This window comes from Brassica napus, chromosome C7 (assembly GCF_020379485.1).
Source record: "Brassica napus cultivar Da-Ae chromosome C7, Da-Ae, whole genome shotgun sequence".
Lineage (NCBI taxonomy): Eukaryota > Viridiplantae > Streptophyta > Magnoliopsida > Brassicales > Brassicaceae > Brassica > Brassica napus.
In genome coordinates this window covers 20,019,844-20,032,663 of record NC_063450.1, presented here as the reverse complement: position 1 = coordinate 20,032,663, position 12,820 = coordinate 20,019,844, and the positions used below count along the sequence as shown (strand labels likewise).

The 12,820-nt window shown below is 42.8% G+C and overlaps 2 protein-coding genes, 1 non-coding gene and 1 pseudogene across 4 annotated transcripts; 2 read left to right on the top strand and 2 right to left on the bottom strand.

The window, feature by feature from the left end:
- Positions 1-2,559: 2,559 nt before the first annotated feature.
- Positions 2,560-4,233, bottom strand: LOC125590475. Its single transcript, XM_048764050.1, has 3 exons — positions 4,182-4,233; positions 2,971-3,533; positions 2,560-2,820 (listed from the first exon to the last, which is right to left on the bottom strand). The coding sequence occupies exons 1-3, from the start codon at positions 4,231-4,233 to the stop codon at positions 2,560-2,562; spliced, it is 876 nt and encodes a 291-aa protein (XP_048620007.1).
- A 130-nt stretch (positions 4,234-4,363) lies between these two features.
- LOC125590757 lies at positions 4,364-4,470 on the top strand. The gene has a single exon (XR_007326761.1). It is a non-coding gene; the product is annotated as a small nucleolar RNA R71 (small nucleolar RNA).
- A 2,047-nt stretch (positions 4,471-6,517) lies between these two features.
- LOC125590239 (mitochondrial inner membrane protein OXA1-like) lies at positions 6,518-7,849 on the bottom strand. Of its 2 annotated transcripts, XM_048763599.1 has the most exons (4): positions 7,660-7,849; positions 7,448-7,579; positions 7,243-7,365; positions 6,518-6,855 (listed from the first exon to the last, which is right to left on the bottom strand). In XM_048763599.1, the coding sequence occupies exons 2-4, from the start codon at positions 7,568-7,570 to the stop codon at positions 6,649-6,651; spliced, it is 453 nt and encodes a 150-aa protein (XP_048619556.1). In that variant the 5' UTR covers positions 7,571-7,579; positions 7,660-7,849; the 3' UTR covers positions 6,518-6,648. The 2 variants fall into 2 exon arrangements, with proteins under 2 accessions (XP_048619556.1, XP_048619555.1); XM_048763598.1 differs by lacking the exon at positions 7,660-7,849 and having other exon boundaries at positions 7,448-7,606.
- On the top strand, positions 7,645-9,782 carry LOC106348578 (annotated as a pseudogene).
- The last annotated feature ends 3,038 nt before the right edge of the window (positions 9,783-12,820 follow it).

Genomic DNA, 12,820 nt, shown 5'->3' with positions numbered 1-12,820 from the left:
CAACTTTTGAGTGGCCAACTCAGAAGATGCATTAAGAATACTCTACTAGCAAGGAACAAGAATGATATACACTAAAACATCCTAGAACTAACCTAATCACCCTTAATCTCCCTAACCCATGAATTCAAAAGGTGATTACTCACTAATCTCCATGATTCCTCTTAAACCCATATTGGATTTCAGATTAATCATGTAGAGAAATAGATAAGAAATCAACAATAACACAAGAACATAACAATCAAAATCCAAGAGATGAACTTCTCAAGAGAGTTTTTGTGTATTTCTCAATAGATCCAAAAAAAAAATCTGTCTGGTGGCTACCAAAGGTACTTAAAACATAGGTTTTGAAAAGTAAAAACGTGCATAATGAAATGACCAAAAGGCCCTTGAGTAAACTGAATTTGAGCAAACAATAGGCGCGCAACGACCTCCAGTAGTCGCTCCGAGAGGTCGCTCCAGGCTTCGGGAGCGACCTGGAGGGGTCGCTACGAGACGTCGCTCCGGGCCCGTTTTCGTGTCTCCGAGCGATGAAAACGCGAGCGACTTCTCTGCGTCGCTCTAGTAAGGTCGCTCCAGGCTTCGGGAGCGACCTCAGTGGGTCGCTCTGAGAGGTCGCTTCGTCTCCATTGTGTTGTCGTCACGCGATAGAAATGCGAGCGACCTCGGGGTGTCACTCTGACCAAGTCGCTCTGGGCTTCGGGAGCGACCTGGAGTGGTCGCTCTGATAGGTCGCTCCGGGTCAGTTTTCGGCTCCCACAGGATGAAATGGCGAGCGACTTCTCCGCATCGCTCTGGTAAGGTCGCTCTGATAAGGCAGGTCAGAGCGACTTGCTGGTGTCGCTCCGGGAAGTCGCTCCCAACACTCTGCTCGTCCAATGATCATCTTTACACCTCTTTCGAGCTCCAAACACACCCAAATGTCTCCGAGAACTACATGTGGTACTCCAATACCTGATAAAGACTTATGTATGCAAAATGCAACCTAAACATGGCTAAATCCTAGTCTATATGATCAAAATGCACATGGGTGAATGGATAAAACAATGGAAATATGCAAGATATCAACTCCCCCAAACTTGTTCTTTTACTTGTCCACAAGTGAACTTTCTAGAACTCATAGGGAGAGAGGTTTGAAGATGGGAGCTCATAGCCAAAAGAAACACAACTAGCACTCAATTCAACATCTAATCCAACATGAGCTCACTCTCTTATTACACTCTAGTTTCTCTAGGCCTATCTCAACTCCTTTTTGCCCTTATACTCATCATCAAGCATCCACACATTCAAATCAACCAACTCTCACATTCGTTAAGCACAAAACATTAGGTGAATTCTTGCAAATGGTCAGTTGGTCCAAATCATTTGGTTGGGTAAGGGAAGGCTTTTATTCAAGTGATTCAAGAGGTTCAAAACATATGATCTTTAAGGTGGTTTACTCTCGAAACAAGTAGACTTGACATTGCACATAATATATCTAAGAAAGGGATCAACTCATGCATACAATGCTCAATCTCCATTGTTCTACCCTTTTCCCAAACATACAATTACACAATCATTCCCAAATGTCAAACCCAACTCACATCTCTCACCGAAAGATCCTAAGAACATTAACTCCTTCTCTTTGAAATCTACAAGGGATTTTTCACAACCTCAAAACATTACTTAGCTCCTAACAACTTTGCTAGCCCCCTTTTTCTTTCTTTTTCTTTTCTTTTCATATTTTCTTTCTTTTTTTTTTTTTAGATGGGGGCCAAGACTTTTCATAACTTGAGCTAGAGTTTTTTCTACTTATCCCAATAAGACAATTCACTTAAACACAAAGAGTCATTTCTTTTCCTTTTTCATTGCTCCCAAATCATAATCACAACTCTCACCCCCCACCTATAGCTAGACAATAGAGTGCCCAATCTAGCAAGAATGAAGATCAAGCATTGTCGTTCCCGATACTCTCAACATTATGCACATGTAAGACTTTCCGAAGAAGGCCTCACTCATCAAACAATGAAAGCTTAAAAGAAGGGAAAGGTTTTGGGAGTGGTCTACCACTAGAGTTTGTCAAAATAAGATTGGCATAAAGGATGTGACAACTCAAGTGTGTATAGCCATGACTCAGTACACAAGAGACCATGAGCAAGAAGCATTAAGTTCATTCAGTTCAAATAGGGTTTGTAGTTGGCTTCAAAGACTGAGTTTCAGCAATCAACAAGTTTCAGGAAGAGTTTTCAAGGCTCGAAACATACAAGTATTTTTGAGAGGTGCAAAAGCTACTCAGGTGCAACGTAGTGTTCTTTACAAGGCGTTTAAAATCATTTCTCCCAATGCAAGTGAATGTAACCTGTATGATTTGTTTTTTTTTTTTTTTTTTTTTTTTAATATGCAAATAGGTATGCAATGCATGACTCAATGAACAACATCAAAGCAAACATGATCAAATACTTGGTACCTCCCCCAAACTTAAATGACACAGTCTCTGTGTTGTCAAGTAGAGAGAGATACCCAAAAGAGAAAGCTAATATGCAAAAATGAAATGGTATACACAAGGGAAAGTAGAGAGGTACCTCAAGTGGAAAGTGGAGAAGGAGGATCCTTCTCAATGTAGGGGTCTCCAGAAGTGATGGTTCCACAATACTCAACATCCAGTGGAGACTGAATTGGGTAAGAGACAGCTTTGTTGACATTGAGGAGTGTGACCTTCTTGTTGGCGAAATCGATGCAAGCACCCACAGTAGTAAGGAATGGTGTGCCCAGGATCAATGGAACTCTCTTCTCAGTTGCCATCTTCAAGACAGTGAGGTCTATAGGGATGGTGCAAGATCCAATCTTCAAAGGGAAATCCTTGATGAGACCAATAGGGGTAGTAGAAGAAGAATCCCCAAACGTGAGAGAGGAAGTATCTGACTCCATGTATTCAATCTCAAGAATCTTCACCATCTCCATTGAGATCACATTCACACTTGCACCGGAATCAACAAGAGCATCATCAAAGGTGAGCTTACCAAGGGAGCAGGACAAGGTGAACTTCCCTTGGGATTCTAGTTTAGGGAGAGACTTTGGTGTGATGGCTAGATCAAGTTTCAAAGTTGAAATGTTGAGGAGCTCTGCTACTTCTGCTTGGTGGTCTACAATGTCTTTGATGAGCATCATTTGGACATGAGCCTCACGCATACCCGAGATCTCTGGAAGCTTAACTCCAATATCACTTAAGTCTTTTCTGAACTTGGAAATTACCTTCTTTTGAGCTTTGGTGAGGACCCTTTGTGGAAATGGGAGCTTGTCATAGGGTGACTGCTCAACCTCAGTGGTGTCCTCCAGCTTGACGTCTTTCAGCTTCCGGTTAGCTCTCTTCGCAACTGGTTTCTCAGCCATGGGTGCATCTCCCTTCAAAATCTTTACTTCAACCATTTTGTCAGCTTCCTTCACAATCTTTGCTTCAGCTGTTGCTACAATCAGATGCTGAACCTGTTCAATCTCAGTTCCAAACACCAATCTTTCAATTTCATCTACCTCTTTCTTGTGGTTACTCAATTCAATCCCTGAAGAAGTGGTAGAGAGGACAACATTGCAATACTCCTTGGGTTTTTGCTCAGATTTTCCAGGTAGAGACCCTTGCTGGCGATTCTGGTGAGTGGTCATGGAAGAAAACTGGTTTTCCAAAGCCATGAACTTGTTGTTGAGCTCATTGTAACTTCCATCAATCTTGGAGTGAAGGTTCTTCAACTCATATCCAACCTGCTTTTCACTTCTAGTCTGAGACTCCAAGATCTGTTTCAGTAGAACATCAGTGCTGCTTTCCTGAGGAGTAGAGGTAGAAGGATTAGCTTGTTGTTGAGAAGACTGGTTCCCTTTGTTGGAGAAACCAGGAGGAGGGTTTTGCTGAGGTTGATAGTTGCCTTGCTGGTTGTTCCTAGGCTGATAACCACTCTGTTGGTTGTTGAGATAAGATTTATGTTGGTAGTTGTTGTACTGAAAGTTGGGCTCTTTCTTGTACCAACTGCCATTGTTGTTGATGAAACACATCTCTTCTTGACCTTCCAAACCCTCAACCTCATGGACAACATGTGTTGCTTCTTGGTTTGGGTTACCAACAAAGTGCAGCTGCTCTTGTGTGGCTTTATCAGCAAGGAGGATGTCTATCTTATCCTGGAGAGCTTTGATCTCTTTCCTCGTCTGCTTATCATCACCCCTACTGCCCCTGTCATGATCTGCACTGTAGACTGCATCACTCTTCACCATGTTATCAACCAGCTCTTCTGCATCATCTTCAGTTCTTCCCAAGAAGAACCCATTGCTAGCTGTATCTAGTCTGGCCCTGTACTTAGGAAGAGCACCACGGTAGAATGTGCTCAGTAAGCTCTCCTTAGAGAAACCATGGTGTGGGCATTGAGCTTGGTAGCCCTTGAATCTCTCCCAGGCTTCACTGAAGCCTTCCAGGTTCTTCTGTTGGAAACTGGAGATCTCATTTCTCAGCTTAGCAGTTCTTGAGGATGAGAAGAATTTCTCCAAGAATGCTCTCTTGCAGTCATCCCAAGTAGTGATAGAGTCGCTGGGTAGAGACTTCTCCCACTGACGTGCCTTATCCCCCAAAGAGAAAGGGAATAACTTCAGCTTTAAGGCATCCTCTGACACACCATTGGTTTTTGACAACCCACAGTAGCTGTCGAACCTGTCCAAATGATCGAATGGGTCCTCTAAAGCCAAGCCATGATATTTGTTGTTCTCGATCACGTTGAGGAGTCCTGACTTGACCTCAAAGTTGTTGGCTTCCACAGCCGGTGCTCGGATTCCTAGTCTATGACCAAGAATGTTGGGGCGGTCGTAAGTGCCAATGGGTCGAGCTGCTCGCTGTTGGTTGTGTGGAACGTTGTTGGCATCATTTTGAGGTATGTCTCCCATATCAGTATCCAATCTCTGCAAGTGAGACTGTTGCTCTTCTTCTCGTCTCTTTCTAGCACACTCTCTCTCTAAAGCTCTGATGTCTGCGGCTCTTGGAACTAGGTTTGATGGACCCTTGCTCCTCAAGTTCATACACCTGTAAAGTAAAGGGAGGTGAAAAAGGAGAATCAGTAACAAAAGAAAATAAAATGACTTAGTCTCAAGCAAGTGACTAAATCTCAATGTTTAAATCTGCTCAGAATTTGGCAACGGCGCCAATTTGATGTTAGGAGTTTTCAAGGCTCCTAAGACAAATGTTGTAGTATAGTGATTGTCGAACCAGTTCTGAGGGATATCAAAGCAATGAGAATGCAAGTACTCACTTAATCTAAGTGCAACCAATGATTTAGATGGGTTTTAAGCTATGACTAAAAGTAGAAAGCAATAACAGAATGATACTTTCTTGACTAAGGGAAAAGAGAACTCATGGGCATAGGGATTAGACCTTGGGTGATCAAGTATCGAACTAAGGATGGCAAATGATCAATCAAACTATCAACCTTAAGCCTAGACACAATTCTAAGCAAGCTCTATGTCTAGATGAATGCTCATTTGCTAACGTATCTCAAACATCAAATGTCTTTGGTTGAATAATATGAAAGCAATCATTACTAACAAGTCTATTAGCTATCTTAGCACCTTTAACAACAAATGTCTTCGGCAAAGTATACTAAAAGCTTAGGAGAGTCACCTTTCGGGTGGGAAATGCCTATTGATCAACTTTTGAGTGGCCAACTCAGAAGATGCATTAAGAATACTCTACTAGCAAGGAACAAGAATGATATACACTAAAACATCCTAGAACTAACCTAATCACACTTAATCTCCCTAACCCATGAATTCAAAAGGTGATTACTCACTAATCTCTATGATTCCTCTTAAACCCATATTGGATTTCAGATTAATCATGTAGAGAAATAGATAAGAAATCAACAATAACACAAGAACATAACAATCAAAATCCAAGAGATGAACTTCTCAAGAGAGTTTTTGTGTATTTCTCAATAGATCCAAAAAAAAAATCTGTCTGGTGGCTACCAAAGGTACTTAAAACATAGGTTTTGAAAAGTAAAAACGTGCATAATGAAATGACCAAAAGGCCCTTGAGTAAACTGAATTTGAGCAAACAATAGGCGCGCAACGACCTCCAGTAGTCGCTCCGAGAGGTCGCTCCAGGCTTCGGGAGCGACCTGGAGGGGTCGCTGCGAGACGTCGCTCCGGGCCCGTTTTCGTGTCTCCGAGCGATGAAAACGCGAGCGACTTCTCTGCGTCGCTCTAGTAAGGTCGCTCCAGGCTTCGGGAGCGACCTCAGTGGGTCGCTCTGAGAGGTCGCTCCGTCTCCATTGTGTTGTCGTCACGCGATAGAAATGCGAGCGACCTCGGGGTGTCACTCTGACCAAGTCGCTCTGGGCTTCGGGAGCGACCTGGAGTGGTCGCTCTGATAGGTCGCTCCGGGTCAGTTTTCGGCTTCCACAGGATGAAATGGCGAGCGACTTCTCCGCATCGCTCTGGTAAGGTCGCTCTGATAAGGCAGGTCAGAGCGACTTGCTGGTGTCGCTCCGGGAAGTCGCTCCCAACGCTCTGCTCGTCCAATGATCATCTTTACACCTCTTTCGAGCTCCAAACACACCCAAATGTCTCCGAGAACTACATGTGGTACTCCAATACCTGATAAAGACTTATGTATGCAAAATGCAACCTAAACATGGCTAAATCCTAGTCTATATGATCAAAATGCACATGGGTGAATGGATAAAACAATGGAAATATGCAAGATATCAGGTTTATCTTCGGGCGGGACACGGCGGGCCTGTCCTGCGCGGGATGCGGTTCTGAAAAAGCTGCCCAATCCCGTACCGCATTTTTTGTAGGCCTTCGCGGGCCGTCCCGCGGGATATCGGATATTACACTGTCTACTTCTTCCTGCACGAACAAACATAAACGAGAATGAGTTTCTGCAGGAACAAACACCAAACAAGAATGACTTGATCATAGCAAAGTCTATTTCATTCACTTAAGACAATTTTTTTTATTGTGTGTACGTATACGTATACCATGAAGGGATATTTTAATTATCAAGCATAATGCGTGTACGTATACGTGTCTAGGACAATTTGATTATCAAGAACAATTTGATTATCAAGCATAATACCATGAAGAAACAATACGTGTACGTGTAGCTATGGAGATTAGTCTTTCAGCTGTATGTATCATTGTTATATGCATATATAGATTAATTGACAAGGCTGTAACTACATATAGCTTAGTCTTGTTGCTGACTTGATAATAGCAAAATCTCTTTCATGTTACCTTTTCAATGCCCATCAGAATTGGAATAGAGAGAAAGACAATGATTCTTGAGAATTTCTTCATAGTTCCAGCTACTGGATTCCCTTCTACTGGATTCCCTTCCATACCTTCCTGCATGTTCGACTAGAGACAGAAAAACAATACAAGACTTGCTTTCAATATATATTAGGTCTGAAGATAAGCACATGTAAAGAGCTCCTACTACCTCCACCGTAATTATGAAAGTGATGGCGGTGAGAAGTGGCAAGATATATGTAGTATCTGCAGTGGTGAGATCAGTAAACCAAAAAGTTCCACCGGTTTTAAATGACGGTACTTTCTCAGTCATGTTCCTGATCTGTATGTAGACAAAAGCATCAATCATTGAACGCACAAAAAAACAATGATGAGAGTCAAGTGAGATCAAACTAATTTTACAGCCAAGAAAAAGCTGATGAAGATGGGACAAGCCTCTCAACAGATTTTCTCTTAGTTTATTTTTGCTTCAGGAGGTTCTGGACTTGGATCCGTTGCATCAGAGAAGCTCCAGTGGTGGCTTGATGAAGCAGAGAAGCTCCGGTGGTGGCTTGATGAAGCAGAGAAGACATAATCAAAAGGCAGCTCAGCGACACTTGCTCTGATCACTGCAAAAAAAGGAAGAAGCTTAAGAAAACGAAAAAAAAAGGGAAAATAAAAAAAAAGGAGGGTCGACGACAATTAAAATCAAAATCAACTCAACTCGAATGTCTTTGCGGTTGTGTCTGGATTTGCTGCGCAATAGAAAAAAAAAAAAAAGAACTTGGGAGGGGCTAAGCGAGGAGGCGCCATGAAACGCAAGCGCGAAGAGAAGGAGAGGCTGTGCAGCAGCGGAGATCGGAATCGGATCCCTAATGATCTAAAGAAGGCTACAGTGACGAGATTGCCTGCGATAAAACTCCTTGGCAAAGTCGAATCTAAGGAGGAGAAAGACACAACCCCAAGTAAGTTAGATTCGCTGCATGATGATGTTAAGATGGCTATAATGACTAGATTGCCTGCCAAGTCTCTTAGATGCGTGTCGAAGATGTGGTGTTCCTTCATCCGAAGGCAAGAGTTGGTGGATTCCTTCTTCGCTGTCTCCTCAGCGCAACCACGGTTTATAGTCTCTTTTAGCAACAGCGCATTCGGCAAGCCTGAAGAGAAGCTTACCTTCCTCTTGTCATATCCAGAGGGGTCTTCTTCTTCTTCTTCTTCTTTGGTACCCAGGTTCGAGATGGCATTACCAGTGGGATTGCGAGCCAGCCAAGAGTATTGCGCTTCTCTCCATGGGTTTCTCAGTGTTTACACTGATCATGGTTTGATGGTTTGTAACCCCGGCACCGAGCAAGTCTTTAATTTGACCAAGAACACCCAATTCGTGGGGTACGATCCCATTGGTGGCCAACACAAAGCATTATCTGTGCATTTGAGAGATCCTTCTTCTGGTCATCCTCATCTACTGCACAAGGTGTTAACACTTGGAGAAGGAGGAGGTTGGAGAGACATTGAAGGGTACCCCTGTTCCTTATATACCTGTATCAGTGGGAGTATGTATCAACGGTGTTATCTACTATGGCGGTTATAAGTATAACTCCACTACTGATTTTAAGAATAAGAATCCAGTTGTGATGTGTTTTGATGTTCGATCTGAGAAAGTAAGTTTTATCCAAGCACCTAGTGCTGTCGTGTTATGTGGAAAGAATGCCATATTTATAGAATACAATGGGAAGCTAGCTTCTATTCTTGTGCATCCACCTCTTGCTCGCTCCATTCCCTTTTGATTTATGGATACTAGAAGACGCCCAGAAACATGAATGGTCAAAGCAAACATGTGTGTTTCCCTCCTCTGCCTGGGAGTCCGTTTCTTGCCGCAGAATGTCTTTCCAAGGCACCAATAAAGCTGGTGAGATCATTATCGTCCCAAGCGTGGTTAATACACTCGAGGTCCAACCCTTCTACATATTCTACTACAATGTCAGAAGAGTTAGGCTCCTAGGAATTGGTGACAATGAAGAGTTTCAACGCTCTTATGGATTCCTAGGCGGGTATGAATGTTTTGTCCGTGTCGCACCTCATCACGTCGACAGTATTGCCTTCCTTTCTCAATAATCATGTATAAACTCTCATTTTTCTGTTTTATTTTCAAGTGTTGGTTTTATAAAACACCAAACAAGCTCATTTATTTTAGGGATCTTCTCTGTTTTCATTTATTATGAGCAGAGTTCCTCGTTGGTGCCCCCATTCGTCTAATTGCCAAACATCCTTCTGACGTGCGCCTTTTATGTATCTTGGCGTACTGGATAAGAAGCGTGATCAAACCACGATTATATTCCAGTGGAACAAAAAGATGCCATGGAGCTCTGTTTTCTCTTCAAAACTGTTATAGATATATATATATTCCCAAACATGTACCGTTTGCCAATAAATTTTGTTTCTCAAATGCCTACTGTACATTTGCTGCCATGTCGCTGGAGACACATACTCTCTCTTTGTATCATTAAATGTCTAAACCTTTCCTGCAAACTAAAGTAAGTTACACCATCTATCGTTTTGTGTCTTCTCGCTTTCATCTTTGCGAAAAGGCTCCTTATCACAATCGAGCTTGCTAACAGTACCAATAACAACTGTACGTAACCACTTATTTACCGCCCATTCTCTCTAATTTAAGTCCATCAACTTAACACTAAAAAAAAACGGGGTGTGCATACAAGTTTCTTCTTCCATTATTCTACCAATTCACATAGCTAACATCTACTTACCATCCTTGACAATCGTTTCGTTTCCTTGTTCAATCCTATCTTGTAACCCCCCACAACCACTACGTTTCGTAGCCAAGCTAAGCATCCAACATTCAAGAATCAAACCAAGACTTTTCCATCTTTTAGTTACCAAGATCTTGTTGGGGAAAGACACACGGCGCAGCGGAATGTCACGGTCGTGTTCCCCTGACCTTGTGCGAACCTGTGAGGAAAATACTTCGACGATGGCAAGATATCAAAGTTGCGATAACTAAATGAGACACACAATTTTTACGTGGAAAACCTCCTCGATGTGAGAAGGAAAAACCACGGGACCGTAGTCCACTCAAAAATCCACTATATAAATGGTATGAGTACAACCACGTCCTCCCTGTTCAACAGCCTGAACAGAACAGAGAGTCTAGCTACAAATAGCTATCTCCAACACAAACAACAACAACAAGAGAGCAACACAAAGCTTCAAAACCGGCAGCAACCAAACGACCTCAGCTCACAAAGATTCCGGCTTCCAGAAACTAATCCAACCGTACAAATCCAAGATAAACAAGTCGACAATACCTCTGCCAAATTTCAGCTCAAGAAGAGAAGATCTCACCGTTGGATTTACCAAACACCCAAGACTGTCCCGCTGAAGAACTGTGACGACCAGCTTCACTAAAACCCAGACAACAGAAGATCCAACCGTTGAAATCCAAATCCCTTCGGTGAATCTCTAACCCACTGACTGAAGAAGCTTCCCACAAAATATCAGCCCGATCAAGTTCCGTTTGATCCTCCAAAACCAGTCTTGAAATAGCCTGACGAGTTTTCTCCTCCTTCTCTCTTCTTTCTCTCTTTTGTCTCTCTCTCTAAACTCTATTATTGTGAGTCTAGTGACAAAGGGTCATGAGAATTATTATTATGTCTCATGCCCACTTGGTTCTCTCCATCTAGGAGGGACCCAACAAACTCCCCCTCCGACTAGATGGAAGAAACAGCCATTCCGGCTATCTCTCGGCATACCTCAAGCTTCCCCCTCGGCAATGACTTCGTCATCATATCAGCTCCATTATCATCCGTATGAACTTTCTCAAGTTCCACTTCCTTAGAAGCAACCACATCACGTATCCAATGATACCTCCTCTGAATGTGTTTTGACTTCGAATGAAATGTAGAATTCTTCCCGAGACATATAGCGCTTTGACTATCACAAAGCAACACATACTTTTCTTGCTTGAAACCGATCTCTTCACAGAAGTTCTTCATCCACAACAACTCTTTACAAGCTTCAGTTGCGGCAATGAACTCTGCCTCAGTGGTAGATAGTGCAACACACTTTTGCAACCTTGACTGCCATGCCACAGCTCCACCCGCAAATGTTACCAAGTAACCCGAAGTAGATTTGCTAGAATCAGCATCTCCCGACATGTCAGAATCAGTGTAACTGACAAGCAATGACTTCTTACCTCCAAATGTAATCTTCAAATTAGAAGTCCCTCTGAGATATCTCAAAATCCACTTCACAGCATTCCAATGTTCTCTTCCCGGATTGGAGAGAAACCTGCTGACAACTCCAACGGCGTAGGCTAAATCCGGTCTTGTACAGACCATGGCATACATCAAACTACCCACTGCAGAAGCATATGGAACCTTCGCCATATCTTCCTTCTCCGCATATGTCTTCGGACTTTGTTGACTGCTCAGTCTTAAGTGTGGAGCAAGAGGAGTACTCAACACTTTAGACTTGTCCATGTGAAACCGCTTAAGTACTTTTTCAATGTACTTCTCCTGAGATAAGTGAATCAGCTTCTCACCTCTATCTCGAACAATTCTCATACCAAGAATCTGTTTCGCTGGACCCATATCTTTCATGGCAAAGGACATACCTAGCTGCTCTTTCAGCTCCTTAATTCTGTCCATGTTCCTGCCCACAATCAACATATCATCGACATACAGCAACAAGATGATAAAATCATCCTCACCGAACACCTTCACAAATACACAATGGTCTGAATCAGTCTCTGCATAACCATGCTCCCCCATAACAGACTTGAACTTCATGTACCACTGCCTTGGTGCTTGCTTCAATCCATAAAGGCTTTTCTTCAAGCGGCAAACCAAATTTTCTTTGCCCTTTTGCACATAGCCTTCCGGTTGTTCCATGTAGATCTCTTCCTCCAAATTACCATGAAGGAAAGCAGTCTTCACGTCCATTTGCTCAACCTCTAGATCAAGGCTCGCTGCCAATCCAAGTACAACCCGAATGGATGACATCTTCACAACAGGAGAAAAGATTTCATCATAATCAATTCCCTTCTTTTGGCTGTAGCCTTTCACAACCAATCTAGCCTTGTGTCGAGGTGGCAAATTATCATCCTCATGCTTAATTCTGTACACCCACTTATTAAGCAGAGCCTTCTTGCCCTTAGGCAATTCCACCAACTCAAAAGTATGGTTCTCCTCAAAAGAATCCATCTCCTCATCCATGGCTCCAAACCACTTATCCTTGTGTTCATCCTCCAAAGCTTCATCATAGCTTTCAGGCTCTCCCCCATCAGTAAGTAATACATACTCACTAGGATCATACCTTGTCGACGGTTTAAGACCTCTCTCGGATCTTCTAACAATAGTAGGTTGGTTCTCAGCAGCTGGTGTCTCACCATGATCGTCACCATGATCACCACTACCATCTTCATGTGCGGGAGCATCTGCACTGGGTGCATTATCCTGAACCTCAACCTCAACCTCACCGTGAACCGATGTAGAAGGAGTAGCCTCTGTATCGATCAAACCCTCAAAAATCTGAGTTGGGTTTTTGGACTTGTCAATGTCCTTAATCGTTT